At 42.5% G+C, this 16,117-nt stretch overlaps 1 protein-coding gene across 3 annotated transcripts in view; it reads right to left on the bottom strand.

Moving 5' to 3' along the window:
- LOC122778223 (glutamate receptor 3) overlaps positions 1-16,117 on the bottom strand; it is an 80,296-nt gene that overhangs the window by 23,842 nt on the left and 40,337 nt on the right. For all 3 annotated transcript variants that reach the window (XM_044039861.1, XM_044039862.1, XM_044039863.1), the window contains exons 4-8: positions 11,796-11,983; positions 2,935-2,988; positions 2,185-2,346; positions 1,341-1,508; positions 658-762 (exon numbers count right to left, since the gene is read on the bottom strand). In XM_044039861.1, the coding sequence (XP_043895796.1) occupies positions 658-762; positions 1,341-1,508; positions 2,185-2,346; positions 2,935-2,988; positions 11,796-11,983 (677 nt within the window). The remainder of the gene's footprint in view (positions 1-657; positions 763-1,340; positions 1,509-2,184; positions 2,347-2,934; positions 2,989-11,795; positions 11,984-16,117) is intronic.

Here is a 16,117-nt window from a genome sequence, read left to right as displayed (position 1 = left end):
ACCTGGCTAGGTTGTGAAATAAAACCAGAGATCATCATTTGGTCCTGGTTATAATGTGACTATACTGCTGGGAATTACCATTTTGAAGAGAAGCCAGAGGAATCCTTGGATCCCTTTGCAGTGATTGGTAATTTGAATGGTAATTACTGCCAGGAGAGGACCACATATCCTATCTGCACTGTCCCACGGCACAGAAAAAGTCTTGTATCATTATTTTGATAGGGCAGTTTTAGCGATCAGATTGCAAGCATTGTGTGATTTGTGGGGCTTTTACTGCTTGGCATGGCTCATCAGTGCTGCTACCTAACAGTACACTGCACTGTCCCCTCAGCCCTGCTGGTCCCTCGTGACAGGAAAAGCCCTCAGTACTTTATTTATAAAAGGGTTTCTGCTTCCACACAATCACACAACACAGTTTAAACTGACCTCACACCACGATATTGGCATACCCAGACATGTGGCCACCATCCTTGGGGTTTTGTTCTTTAGTACAGATGATCAATAAATCATTTAAAATTACAAGCTGGCCAGATTCCATGATTTTGAAAAGTAAGGAACCAAACTCTGATGTGTGCAAGCTGTTAGCCATGTCCTGACTTGATGTCTGATTTGACAGCGAATGGATGCGAGCCGAAGGAGGTCACTGCTCCGTCTTACCTTCCTTGGCCCTCCTGTTTTCATCTCATAGACATCTATGGTGTAGTTGGTCCTGCGGCCGTAGTTGTCAAACTGGATGTTCCCAGTCATACCCTGCACTTGGACCTGTCGTGAGGGCAGAAAGACACGGGCGGGGGGGGTCAAGTGGCCATTTATTCATTCATTCTACCACGTTTTCGCTCCATCGCAGGGCCAACAAACAACATTCACTCACACCAGGAGACATTTTCGAGGCATGTTTTTGGAACATCCAAACTCCACACAGAAAGGCCCTTGGTCGGACCAGCTCGCAAACCTAGGTCTTTTTGCTGTAAGGCAACAGTGCTAGGCACTACGCCACCATGTGGCCTGAAGTAGCCCTCACTTTGCATATATAGCTGTTATTAAGGTGCTCATGTCCATGGAGCTGCTGGAGTGTGCACAGTCTGTTAATCAAATGATGAACTGGATACGCTTTAATAAAAGATGTAGTTTTATGGTAATGAGGGCCTGGATTTGAGTGAGCTCAGATATCTGGAGGCAGAGGGAGGGGAACAGCTCTGCACTCTCTTCCCTTCTCTCTCTCAATTTCCATCTTTATCACACTCTCACATGCTATCTCTGCTTCACTTCTTCTGGCCTTTTCTTTAGTTATCAGTTTGCCCCTCTCTCTCTCTCTCCTTCTTTTACTCTTCTTCCCCTACCGTTTTGAGAGCTCTCTCGATGTCGATGCCTTGGCTCCAAGGTACAGCGGGATTGGCGAGGCAGTCTCCGGCGCTGCCTCGGCGAGAAACATCCACGCGCTGGCGGCGCAAGTATCTGAATGCCTCCGCTATCACCAGGATGGCGTCGTGGGTCAGTGCTGAAGTGTACTGTGCAACAAAACAAAACAAACAAACACGTATGGCAAGCATCATGGGTTTATTTACTGACGGAAACTAAATAAATGGTAAAAGCCACTCTGGAAAGAGCTTCACATAAACATGTCGTATTTTCAGATGAATCAGTTTTCAGTAAAATGGGAGGGTTGCTAATTGGGCTGGTGTGACGCATACTCACAGTAAAAGTAGTTTGATTTCGATGGATGCGAAAAGCCAGGTCATGTCTGACGGTCAGGACCTCTGTCACAAATTTTACTGCAGAGCTACTGCAGAGGCTGGAGAATTAGTGTGCCATTTTATCACCCCGCATGCTTCCCCTCCAACTTTGCCTGACCTTTTTGCCACAGAGAGTTGAGCCGCTTGTTTTTTTTTACCACCACACCGTGACAAAATCTAATTAAATGACATGCAAAATCCATGTCTTTCTCGATCATTGTTTAATTATATGGAAATTGAAGCGGCGACATAACCTCGCCTCGCACCGGCTATCAATATATCGATTGCTGGGAGGGATGCAAAGAGTTTAGAGAGTAGGAAGTGAGTCGAGGGATGTGAGGAAGAGAGAATGACATGTTCAAACACACTGGGGTTAGGAACTAATAGAGAGCACTTCAGACGAGATGATCGTACTCTGTATGTGAAGGGAAAGACCTTGCAAGTCAAGTACCTTTAGAGGAGTGTTCCTGGCTTCTGGGAATTCTCTTTCATCCAGCCGCTCCCAGCGCTGCATAAATTGCTGCACAATCTGGTTATCAGGGTTCACAATCTGAAACCCCGAAATGTTGGCTCCACCAGCGAAGACTTTGTCCAAGCTCACATTCGTAAATCCCTGCAATTAAAAACAAGAGAAAGCGGAATAGAAAACTTGTGTTGCTTCCTTCCTTCTTTCTCTTTTTTTATGTAACCTGGGGCTAAGCACCACAAAATATGAGCAGCTACTCTGGCAGCATGCACGGAGCATTTTATTATGAACTCGGTATTTGTCTGAGAAAACAACATGTGTTTCCCATTACAGCGGGGGAACAGTTCCTCTCAACACTTTGTGGTACAACCTGAATTTATCGACAAATAAACAACCTGCTGTTAGACACTCAAGAGTCCGTGTCGGAGGACTTTTAATTTTCATCGCGAAAGCTTAGTGCCACAGACAAATGATAATGATGAAAAAAAATAAACATTTTACAATGCACTTTAAAACCTTTGCTACTTCAGCTGCCCTAAAAATGCTATGACATGGCGTTGTTTGTTATTGTGATTCAAACTGCTTGTTTTTTAATACAGGATCGATAGATAGAGGATGGGCACGCGCGTATTTGTACATGCACATTTGTATCTCTAGCTGAGACTAAAACACATCACATGTGGCAAAATAAGCGGGTCCCACTTTGTCCCAGGAGAGCGGCTCGGTATAACTCACAAGATTGGCCAGAATGTAGTGGTAACCACGGCTGTTCTTCCCCAGGGTCACAACCTGTGGGAGGAAAAACATCAATACAGTAAACCACCCGTGAGATGAGAGCTGAGAGCCGCGGCTCTTGTAAGTGGCTGCAACAATCTCTGCGAAAAGCAGTAACGTCCGGCGAGCACACAGAGCGCCAGTGAAGTTGAAACAGGGCAACTGTGAGTGAGGGAGCAGTTTGAGGAGGGGCTGATAATGAACCCTTGAATACAAATCTTGGACAGGAGGTAGAAATAAGAGCAAGACTATTTTAAAGGAATGGTGAGATGTAGATCGCACTTTGCTTTGAAAATATCACACCTTTCGAGCATAACAGCATGTTTCAGCCCACACAGCCTGTCTGAAAATAGCAAGTGGTGTTCTAAGCCGCTCCATCACTGTAGTAGTTACAATATGTTTGAAGATTTTTCTTTTTTTTCCTCCTTTTGTTCCTTCGGGCCTGCGAATAATTCTGATAATGCAATTTAAAGTTGTGCAGCCATTTTGGTGGATGACTTGCTGGACATGATTTCCGACTGGGCCTCGTGAGGTCTGTTCCTTATGAGTCTGCTGCGGATGGACATCTGAGTGGCGGCCATGCAGAAACTTGTCAACCACACTCAGGTTTTCATCTGCATTCTACAAACACAGCCACTCGAGTTTACAGCAAAATCAGCATGTTTGCACATGTTCTGGCCCGGGCTCTGTCACAAAAACAAACTGTCAGTTTATCATCTGTTTGTGTGTCAGGCCGGGGATGGTGGGTATTTGTTACTGTGGATCGTTTACGACATTCCCACCGAGTAGGGGAGAGTGATGAAAAGCAAACTTGTATCATCACATCTCAGAGTGGAAAAAAAAAAAGTCTACGAGGCACGTTTTTAATTTCAAATGTCAGTATTTAATTCGGCGATGCTGAACTTTAACTGACCTGGAGACACTCGTATACAGTAGCACTCAACAATAAAACAATCACTCATGCTCGGACTTGGCAAACATACAAATTAAATAAACCCCCGAACGTCAGTGTCTCTCCCCTACGTGGATATCTGAATTGCTTGTCAACAAAGCGAAGAGACTTGTTTTTTTTTTGCTTTTTGTCACTGAGGAGAACAGAGCCCCACATAGTCGTTCGTTCATGCTATCATGCTGCTTGGGTGGGTCAGCCTTCTCTGACAGCTTCCCCATCATTAAGGCTATAAACCTCCAACACGGCAGGATGCCAGACAGAGGGAGCAAACCAGGAAAGTGAAACAGAAAGAAAGAGGAAATGAGCTGATTAGAATGCAGAAATAGCAGGAGTTGGCTTTTGGAATCCATCAATCAGCGTATAATGAGCAAGTGACAAAAAGTTCCAGGAAACTAAAAATCTCTGCAGCATTTCTAATGACGCTAATAACAATAAACAAAGTTTATTTATGTTGCACTTATCAAAACCAGAGATCACAGAATGCTTCACAGGGATTAAACAAGCACAACACATTCTACTACACTGATATCAGAGCGAGACAGATCAGCCACTTTCTCCTCTGCAATTGTTCACAAGTGTGACTTTTCTGACTTGTAGCCCGGCTGAGGTTTTCCTGAATAAACCTCATCGCTCCACCACCGCGTGTTAACCTTCACTCTGGCTGCAAGCCCTTGCGCTCACACCTGCCCTGGAGCTGAGCAGAGGAAGCTCTAGGTTCCCTGCATGCAGCCTGCAGCTCACAGCCAGGTTGGCATTGGCTACAAGCAGCAACCTTGGGATGGAGCACAGCAAGACAGCGAAGACACAGAGATGCACTGAACCTCCGGCCAGAACACACCGACCTTTCCCCTCAGCCTTTTTAATTAGGCAGACGGTAAGACTGGGCTCCCGCTGAGGAGGACAGATTTCATTGTTGGGAGTTGTGATACACCACCGACTGCCCAGTCCGTAAAATCTGCACAACCTGCGGACAGTGATAATTATCTTTTAACAATGTTAGTGAGAAGCAATTATCTTATGCTATCTTTTTTAAGTTTTTACGTTTTTCTGATCAAGAAAACATAAAATTAGACAATAATTTAGTCGGATCAGCAATGAAAAGTGCTGCTGAGTTACAGATGGTAAATACATTACACATACACATACAAAAATACACATGTTTTCTCTATATTTTCATTGCCGAAATGAATATAATCACAGAAAGAACAGAGCTGCAGTTGGAACACGATTAGCCTAGCCAAGCATAAAGAGTGGAAACAGTTGTTAACTCACTTCCTCCTCTTCATAATACAAATTGAACTGATTGGACATGGTGTATAAAGTTCACACTGTTCACAGAATTCAAGCAGCTCTGAACTTCTTGCGTTGATGCGTACATCAGGGCAAACGTCTTGTCCCTGGACACAAGACGTTTGGAATCACGAAGACTTTTCCGGCATCACTGTGAGGCCAAAGTGAATGAGCAAGAGGAGTCTTGGTCAGAGAAGTAACCATCAACCCCACAATTATTGTAAGAGAGCGTCATATATATATATATATATATATATATATATATATATATATATATATATATATATATATATATATATATATATATATATATATATATATCACAGAGATGGAAATAGGATATATATATATATATATATATATATATAGTGAAACGACGTGATGGTTAAAATGCAGGAGTTTATAATTCATAATCAGTGTGCAAAGCTTGTAGACTCACCCACAAAAGCTGTAGGTGTAAGGAACTTTTTTGTGAATGGGAAAATGGGGATTATTGACCGATCAATCAATAAATCATGTGAACATGTAGACACAAACACACGGCCACCCTTTCCACACGACACTGAAAAGAAAACAAAACGTGATGAGCGCGTCGACCCCTTCAACAAAGCAATTCCTCTTTTTCATAACATCCAGTGTGGCCTCTTGCACATCAATCCCCTATAGCCGGGTCTGCCACCTTTAGTTCTGCCGCTAAAGCAGAGCCTGTGCTTTGCAGGCTGTATTTTTATTTACTTATATATGTTTGTTTTTTTTACCCGACTAACAATCGGAATGACCTTGACTTTAGCCTCATCCAGACTTGGCTGCCTGCTAGCTTTAGAGCCTTAAATGTAAAACTACAGCAGCATATATTCAATAAACGCTGGGCTGTTTTCCTCTTTGACCTTTCTGTGCTGTGGAGTTTGCCACAGCACAGAAATGACAGGTTCCCCAGAGTTTGTAAATATCATACCATTTACTGAGGCATAAAAGAGTGCAACTAATGATCCAATTATTTTTTTTAGCCTCCTCCTTAAAGCTCCAGTGTGTTACGGTCACTCACGGAGCTCCTACCTTCTGCCAGTGCTTCGGTAAGACATTTGTTTATGGTTAAAAGTGATGCACTGCAGCTCTAACCACATAAACTGGTGAGGTGTAGTGTTTGTTATTATTGAACAAAAATAACAATTGTGTGACGGTATTCGTTTAAAAAGGCTGAACTGGCTGAACCTGTTGAGCCCAACATGTTAATCATATTTTCATTATCAGTATGTTAATTACAAGCTATATTAGCGGCATCGTATCATTTCATAATAACAAGAGCTATCATGAGCCAATCAGTGTTAGTGAAGTGCTCCACTTTAGGGAGAATCAATTTGACCTCTATATGCTGTGATACAGAGGGCCTCCCCTCTTCAGTCTCTATTTCTGGTCTTGGTAGAAGTGCTCTTGGTGCAGCCGTCTCTAATTAACAGCAAGCAGTGGCTGTGGCTGAGATGATTTTCTTGGCAGGAGCCACGTATGCCCCCAAAGAGAGCATTGGCCTTCCACCAAATACAGAACGTTTCAGTAACACCTGACTCACATTCAGATTATTATGATATTGCTCTGGAATGTAGAACCGATATGAGACATGATACCCCGGGAGGAAGGAATCACCGACACTGCAGCTGAGACGTCCTCGTGCTGGTGCCAAAAGTGAAAGGCTTAGATGTCCTGCTTTGTCCTCACTGAAAAACAATCAGGGTCATTTTACTTGATTGATGGTCGGACAAAAAAGAAAAGGTTAATCTGGTTTGCAGATGATGTTGTTATAAGATTCTTGTATTCTCCACATGTACACACAGGTCTCAGCCTCTCATTCAGTTGAGGAATTCACATTCCCCTCAATGATAGAAATTTAATATAGTTTTTATTCAGTAATGACAGTTGGCTGTAGAGATTAACATCAAGCAAGGAACCGTTCAGCTACTGATCAGGAGTGGATCTCATATCGGTAGACTAACATCCGTCGTCAGGGATCCGATCGCAGTACAGGTCTGGATGGTCCTAATGCATCTTGAACGCATCCTGAGATCCAATCATAGAAACCACAGTTGGACGCATGTGTCCACATTCCAGCGTATATTTGAATAAAGGGCAGGGGAAGCCAGATCCAACCATACGTGGTCACAGGAGACACCAGGATCCAGGGTGCATTTTAATGTGCCAGGTGTGAACAGCTGCAATCTGGACATGATTAGATCACTGAGGAGGACAGATGTTAATATCAGGTCTGAACGAAGCCTCAGTCTTTCCCCCCCCAATGCCAGGTCGTGTTAGAAAACCATTTCATGTGGTGAGTTTTCTGTCATGACTTTTTGGGAAATTCATGTTCACGAAACCGTCCATCCATCCATCCGGTAAAATCCTTCATTTGGATTTTATTCTCATATACATAATACCGTTATCTGTGTGTACCAACATGTTTTCAATATGGCCACTGCTTTGCAGAACAATGACTCCACCCACTCCTTTATCGTCATCCACAGCGCTCATTATTAAGGACCTCCCTTTTTTACTGCTGACATTTCTCCATAAACAGCTGCGAGAGCCATCTATTGTCCATTCTCCTCCACTCCAACAACAGCGTACAGTATATCCCAGGATCAGATCAGGTTGTCTGCCGTCTTGAATTTGAAATAACCCAAAGATTTTGAATGTGGATTTTCTCCATTCAAGATCAGACACAGGGATATAGAGAATCTCCAGCTCTTCTCCAAGGTGATGCAATATGTCCACCCTTCACGCCTCGAATGTTGTCCAAACAAATCCCCAGTTTTACCCCGCTTATTTTTCTCATTCTGTAAATCCCTTTCACTTCCTACAATTTTTTTTTTTTTTCCCCTCACCTCCCTGCATGGAAATGCAGCTTTGCGGCTGGTTCTCTTTGAATAGCTTAGATGCCCTGGGCCTGTCCCAGGCACTCTTCTATTTCTTTTTCTTTTCTCTCCTACACAGTAGTTTGCTCTCTGAGCAGACACCAGCACAGGAATCCCGCGAGAAGCACAGAAGCATGTATGGATGGATCGCGTCAGACACGGGTTATATATGGGCTTTAAAAATATCATCATTGTGAAAAATGGTGGCAACACGATCACTTGTATTTTTTTTGTTTTAGCTGTCCTTTGCTGCCTCACACATTCCTCTCAGCGTATACTCTCATAAACCCAGATGGTTCAATGAAACAAATTTCTTGGATTTGAGTCAGGGACAGAGCTGGCAGAGGCTCTCCCATTTTTGTCGTAAGGGAAGGATTGCCATTGGGTTAATTTATCTGCAGTGCAGTGTATTGACGGAAAAGTCCTATCGGTGATAAATTCTGAGTGGTTGTTACAGCATGAAATGATAATGGCGCGGGTGTAGTATTCTCCTCAGCATCCCAAAACAAATTCGTTGGGAGACTCACTCTGCTCTTACGAGCAAACACAGCAGTGCCTGATGCAGCAGTATGCAAATACTCTTCATACCGTTTTTCTACATCATGTCAAGTGATAAATGCGGCCAATAAAAATGACATTCAGCTGAGTGTGCTCGCGACCGGGGAAGCGGCACATTCAGTGTTTCGTCCACTGCATGGGCTGGGATCAGGGCCAAAATAATGAGTCCATTAATCGATCAGTCAGTCAAGTGGAAAATGAATCAGCCGCCGCTGAAATCACCATTTCATTTTCCTTGTTGATTCATCAACACAATGCAGAATTCTTCCTTCTGTTACCTCATTTTTTTGCTGCATTTCTGTGCTTTAAGTATCGATATTCGCCTTTTTATCCACGCAATTGAATTGGCATTCTCTCATTGAAAATCACATTCATGAATTAACCAAAAAACATCATTTACAAATCATGTACATCCTCAGTGTTTGCAGAAGTCCATGGACAGAAGTAAGTAGTAATGCACTTACATCCCACAAATATAGAACCCACTATGTGCTGTATATATTTGAATTATATAATACTATTTCTTCTTATTATTATCATTGTTAATGCATTCATGTTTAAGCAGCATTGTAGTATTGTAGGCGGGCAAAGTGAAGCTAATTTTACCTGCTTAATATTTAATGTGTTGTTTATTTCAGAATTAGTAACGTCTCGCTAAGCGATGACTATAAATCTCATTTACACTTATTAAAAGCGAACTCTTCCTTCTAAAATCCAGTAATATGGAGTAAATGAAATGTACAAAGTAAGTCAATTGTACTCAAGCCAAGTACTTTGCTGAAAATATGCTACCACTGCAGATCCTTTTTAGCAATTTAGAGAATAAGGCAACAGTGATGAAATGTTCCTCACTAAGTTAGAACCACAGGAGGCTGTGACCATGACTAGATCAGAGAGTTACTTTTTTTCAGCATTATCACCAAAAGTGTGGAAACTTTTTAAAGATGAACTCTACAAATTCAGTGAAATGAACAGCTTGATACATTTGATTTGCTTATTTAAGTGTCACGCACTCGATAGTGTCCAGCCTAGGGCTTATGAGACACAAGCAGGATGCAACGATGACCACGTAGCATTGATCTTTTCTCATTTGGTAGTTCTGCACGTACAAAAATGTCCATTCCAATTATAAAACGGAGACACTGAGACACTGATTCCCCCCCCCCCACACCTGGATCACTGCAGTGACCTTGACGGACTGAAGTGACAGGTTGGCCTTACAAGACACAACCAGCCGACAGTTTCTGAGAGATGAAACTCGACATATATCTGTGCATAGTCACAGTTTAATAGGACAACAACTGCAAGGTGGAAGCAGTGGGTTTCCTTATAGCTACCACCGGGTGCCATTTTTTGGTGTGATAGCCCTCATGGGGGACAGTCCATCCATGTTTCAGAGCATATTGGTACGGCCCAGTGGATGGCGGCTGCAGAGTGAAGTCCAACAGCTTGCCTGTGACTCATCCATACTGGCAGCGCTAGCAAGATTATTTCAATTTACTCTGACAATAAGTAACTCCCAGGCTGAGGTTGTCACTAAAACAAGATGCAAAACTGAGCAAACTGCTGCTTTGAATGTGTGTTATTGTCAAGGTTTTATTTCCCTTCTGTGCAAAAACAAATAGGGGAGGTGGAAAAGAAGAAGAGTAAATAGTTCGTCGACGGGAGCAACGGCAAAAACCGGAGAACATGAAGACGGATCACTGCCATGCATCCCAGTAAAGCAAAGAACCGATTTAAGGCAGATCCACAAATATAGTGCATTCTTAGAAGCTGATGCATTTTCTTAACGCATAACGAGTGTCCTCGAATTGCAAAGGGAGGAGATTTGCAGCATAAAGAATTAAATTAGATGCAGCAAATTAATCCAAAAAGAAATTGTGCTTTAAACTATGACTCTGGGATCAAATTAGATTCATAAAAAAACAAGGGAAACTAACAGTCGTTGGGGGGATATTGTGAGGCAGAGAGAAGCCAATATCTAAATGAATGTTAACGAGCAGAATCCAATTCTGGAGCTCATTGCCTTATAAGCAGGCAGCAGCAGGCCGAGAGGTGTAGGATGGTGTGGGGCAAGTGAGCAGAGGGGATGCATGGCATAATAGCCACTCATCCATTCATGGTAATTGTGTTTCACCTACTACAAGGACTGGTGGACCTTTCATTTTCTCCTCGGGCAGTGGGAGTGATAGAAGAACAGAGTTTTTTGGGGTTGTTAAAGGAGGATTAAAGAGGATGCAGCTCTTCAAATGGCTGCTCACACTCAGACCTCTCAATCTCAGGCTCCCGGGCAACTTCAGCATGCACTGATTTAAAAACAAGCCGGCCCCAAACCCGGCAACCCAACGACATCAAAGCGAGCTCCTCCGACAGGTGGCATTACTGCCTTTGAAAAAAAGTTTACTTCCCAAAGATTTATTAGCACCTTGTAAAACCTGAAATGCAAAACCAGCAGTAGTACAAAGGAGGGCAGCATTTTTTTATTGACACCGCCGTCCTTGTTAAACTCACGTCCTCTGACCCGTTAGGATTTCATGTGAACGTAAAGTATTTTTATACTTCTTTGTGTTATTTCCATACATTGATTTGAATTTTAACACAGTGCCACATATTGATTTTTTTTTCAAATTGGTCAAATATTTCACAGTAGAGCTGAGTGGTTAGATACAGCAGATATCCCGCCACCCTCTCTCTCGCACGCACGCATGCACGCACGCACTCACACTCACACTCACACACACACACACACACACACACACACATATGCTGTATATTCAACACATTAAGGGGTCTTTGCAAAAAGGCTTAACATCCATGTGTATTTGCATATTGAATGGGGAAGTGAGACCTGATCAACTTAGAGCTGTCCACGTGTGATCAGATCATCTGAGATGGATGGATTAATACCAGGAGCGAACTGTCATCTTAGAGTGATATGCAAACAGTGGGATTAACACATCTGCTATTAGCAGCTGTGTCCTGGGGATTTAGATGTGGCATAAAATCTATGCCAAACCAACGAAACTAGGAGGGGTAAAGAAACTTAAAATATTGAAGTAGAAGCCCCAGAAGATACAGATGGACATTACAGGTGTTTCTACAGTGGATGCGAGACTCACCTCTTCTAATATGGTGTTAATCCGGTCCACCTCGCAGTCAATCACATAGCGCTTCTCCTGCCTCCTGTCCATCTCCTCAATGATGCGCCTGAACTCTGCTGCATCCGTTGTGCTGCTAACGGAGCGAGCGGTCACCTGCCAGTTGTTTGCGACGGCCGCCTCCATGATGGCCTGCAGTATGGAGAAACCTGGAGGGAGGGAGAGACACAGAGAGAATGGCCGGGAGGATGAGAAACAAAAGAGATTCTTGCTGGAATTTAAAGGTCAAAGGCCATTTCGTTACATTTTAAAATAGGAGTTCTGTCGAGAGTCTAGACTTTGTGGACCAGTGTGTGCTACATTTACATGCTGAAGGCAAAATCCTAATGAAGTGAGAGGAAGAGGAATTGTATCTCCATATTATTAAAAGATCAGCTAGTGACGCCACTGCCATTGGCTCAACCACGTGCTAACGCTGACAGAGCGGTGACACTCGCTGCAGCCCGTGTCTCCTCAGAGGGTTGTGCCAACTCATTTAAAGATAAAGACAATGAAAGATTCATCCATGCCAGTGGAAGAAAGAAATGATTACGCTACCAGAAGAATGGGGGAATGAACCCTTCTAATGATTAATTCACATGTGAATTATTTTCATTTAACAGAACGCTCAGACACACTATGGTCAAATCACAGACCACAGAATGAATTATGTCGTCCTGTTTCTGGGGGGATAGATTGCATGTAGCACAAGCTGAAATAAAATTTGCTTAACGCTTCTCTACTGCACAGCGGGTGACAAGGAACAAGAAGATTATTAATGAATATCAAGCACGCTGCTGGTATTCCAATAAGCTACGGTCAATGCAGTCACAAACTGTATATATAACAATCCGTGGTGTAGTTAGAAAATCATTCTGGCACAAATGCAAATTTTATATAATGATTAAAACAGTTCAGAATGATGTAAAGTGTTAGCAGCAGTGTGCACAGTATACATTTGTCATATGTCTTTTTCTTTTTACACAGCGAGCCATTTTTCTCTACAGCCTTATCACCATTCAACCGGCTGCAGAAGACCAACAAAGCCAGCATACGGTGCAAAGGAGGAGAACAGCTTTAACAAGAAAACCACTTTGTGACTCTGTTCATTTCTCTAGTTTTGCGTTTCCCCTCTTTCCCATTTCGTCGGAGCGGTAAAACTCGACTTTTATTCTCGACTAGGAAATGCTCCGAGTCCGCTGCACGGTGTGTCACATGGTCCTATCGCCAATGGATGACCTTCTGGTGAGCCGCACAGTGAGTAGCACGCACCAACATGCATTGTGTCATCGGCGCGGTACAGCAGTGGCGCACTGCCTGCCTTGAGACATCAACATGCCAGACCTCAAGGTCATCTGGCAGCCCCATTAGCAGGTCACATCTCCAAGGAGTTCACCCTGTAGTTTATAGTATGGATGTACATTCAGATGATATGTTGTAAAGGTGCAAGTGTCTCTTGTGCGTTACTGCTGGGTCACAGAGTGATTTCAAAGCACAAACACCATGGGACGCAGAATAAGAAGGCAGTGTCGTTTTAAAGGTATAACATGTGTTTGGAAACAAAGCCACATTTTACTCTTTTAGAATCTAAAAGTGATCATGAGCTTCTTCCTCAAATGGCATTACTACTACACGAGCACTTTCCCTTGCATGCTTTACCTTCTCACCGCTCTCCTACCTAAAGACGTTACAGAATGAGGGTCTGAATAATATGCATGCATTATTCATCTTCCAGAGGCATATGCTCTGAACCTCACCCACCACATGCCAGCTGGATAACATGGCAGTCTTCCCGGCAATAAAAGCCTCTCACTTTGAGAGATGTCATGTCGATTAAATGGGTCAAAACGCTCTCTGTTGGTTTGCAGTTGCAGGATTACGGCTGACGAAGGTGAAGAAAATGCCATTGATCCATTTAACACGTGGTAATGACGGTGGGTGTGCAGCATGCCGTGCATATGGGCTGAAATTATAGGGTGGCCATTTGATTCAGGGCTGTAGGTGTCTTTTTTGTTTACTGTGGTGAAATGTCTGACTCAAATAGCACGAGAAAATGCTCTCACGGGAAGGCTCCGGGGATTTTTGGATTCCTGGATCATCCAGGTATATGTAAGGAGTGTTCAGACAAAAAAACAACAACAACAAAAATAAATAATAGGCTCCTTTCCTATTCCCATTTCTGAGGTGCAGGGAAAACCATGAATTATGCTAACACTTATGTGAAAGAGGGAAACAATGTCCTGTCAGTCAGATTAGAATCACAGAGGGCTTTTATTTTGAAATTGCTGATTTGCTCAGTGTTTGTCTCCATGTGCCTCCGGCGCACCCGAACTGTGTGGGAACAATTGGATTCATTTAAGATTCACGGAAGAGCCCAGGCCTGCCTCGTTTTACATTTGTATGGAAATTAAGAGATGGAATCTGGTGGTGGTAAATAGTCTGTCCAAAAATGGATTACTGTCGCTTGTTTTTGTTTTTTTTTTTGGTTTTTTTTGAACATCAGCTGAAAGGTTTGTTTTGTGATTGAGACTCCAAAATCAAAATGCACACAATCTTTTGAGCGCGATGGAATGACTGACAGCCGCGACAGCGACACTGATAGCTCCTTCATCTCGGCCAGAAAGTAAAAAATAACAATAAATCATTCTCTTATTCCATGTGTCTCCGCATACACACCAGTTACCCTTCTCAGACCGGTGTCCAATTCAAAGCTCTTTGGGGACCACCATAAATGCCTCTGCAAGTGATCCTTATTTCCAACATACAGGGACACAATAAATCCCATGAGCCCCTCCGCTGTGTTGCATCAATCAACCGTCAACTACATAACCTATGGAAGACAATGCCAGGATTTCCTTGTCACCATCTAAATCCCCATGGTTTGAATGCAGCAGCAACACGCAGCAGTTTCTGCTGATCATGACTCTCAGTGCTAATCGTTGTATCAGCAATACAGAATTGAGTCCTCGCTGCCACCAGTTACATGCTCTGTGTGTAAAACACAAACACATACTATATCCCTAGATGTGTATTCATACCTGTTTGGTATAAGTTTTTATTCTAGTGGTATGAATTATATGAAGTCTAGTAATATGCGTAAGAAAATACAAAACATACCATTATTGTAAGCACTGTTTTTGCTTTGCAGAACATTTCAGGTCAAAGTTGACCCAAAGCAGAAAACACTCTCACTTTGTCAAGGCTGGACTGTGGCTGATTTGCACATAATTGAAAGTGATTGTGGATTGTTCTGAGATGCTTGCGTTTGCTTTGCTTTTGTTTGAGCGCTTCAGCTGCCGTAGCCAGTGTGACCTTTGACTCCCTTTTCTGCGTTCAGCCTCGAGCCTTGGTTTCACGGATTTAAAGCTTCGACTTGGTGAGAAAGGAAAGAGGAGTTCCAGTGGTTGTGGGACGACTGAGAGGGAAGTGCTCTGGAATGGGGAAATGTCAAATTTATTATTATTATTATTATTATTTCATGTATTTGTCAAGACAGAGACAATGGCTAACTAGTTGTACCAAACACTTCCTTCTTCATTCTGACGTTTCATTGGGAGTTTGCCCCCAATGTTGAAGCACAGACAGTATCACGTCATTAAAAGGTCACCAAAATAAAAGCCATTGCCTTGAATGGAAATATGGATATCTGTAGATTTAAACAGTGATGGATGTATTTGAGTGAACGTCAGTTAGAGTTGCAACAAATGATTACTTTCATATTTGATTTATTGATTAATCAGGAATTTGTTTGGTCAGAAAATGTTGAAAAATGTTGATTTGTGTTCCCCAAATCTCAAAATGATGACGTTATCCAATGTCTTGTTTTTAATTTTAATGATTTCTTTGACAAACGGAGCAATGAAGCCTGAAAATGTTTACATTTAAGAAACAAGAAACAAACTATGTTTTAATTATCAAAACAATAGTTGATGATTCATATACTAATCGATTCATTGAATAATCGTCAGTACACTGTTTACCAAAATATATAAAATGACTATCATCATTGTTAGGTATTGTACTGCAGAAATGTTACATATTATATCTTAAATCTGAAACACACACTTAGTATAATTGCTGTATGTAAAGAGCCACCATTAAAAACTCAGCTTTTAAGTGTTTTCCCTGTTTAAATCATATCAGAGTCGTGTTTGGCGTCTCAGTGAGAGTTGCAGTCTTCTTCTTCTTCTTCTTCTTCTTCGTCTCTGAACCGGATCTTAACAGGATGAGTTTTGAAGCGTCACCCGTGGCGGCTCGGTGGTAATTGAATTGAGTTGAGCATCTAATCTCATTGCCCAGCTCCT

This window comes from Solea senegalensis, linkage group LG12 (assembly GCF_019176455.1).
Source record: "Solea senegalensis isolate Sse05_10M linkage group LG12, IFAPA_SoseM_1, whole genome shotgun sequence".
Lineage (NCBI taxonomy): Eukaryota > Metazoa > Chordata > Actinopteri > Pleuronectiformes > Soleidae > Solea > Solea senegalensis.
This window is presented reverse-complemented; position numbering and strand designations above follow the sequence as displayed.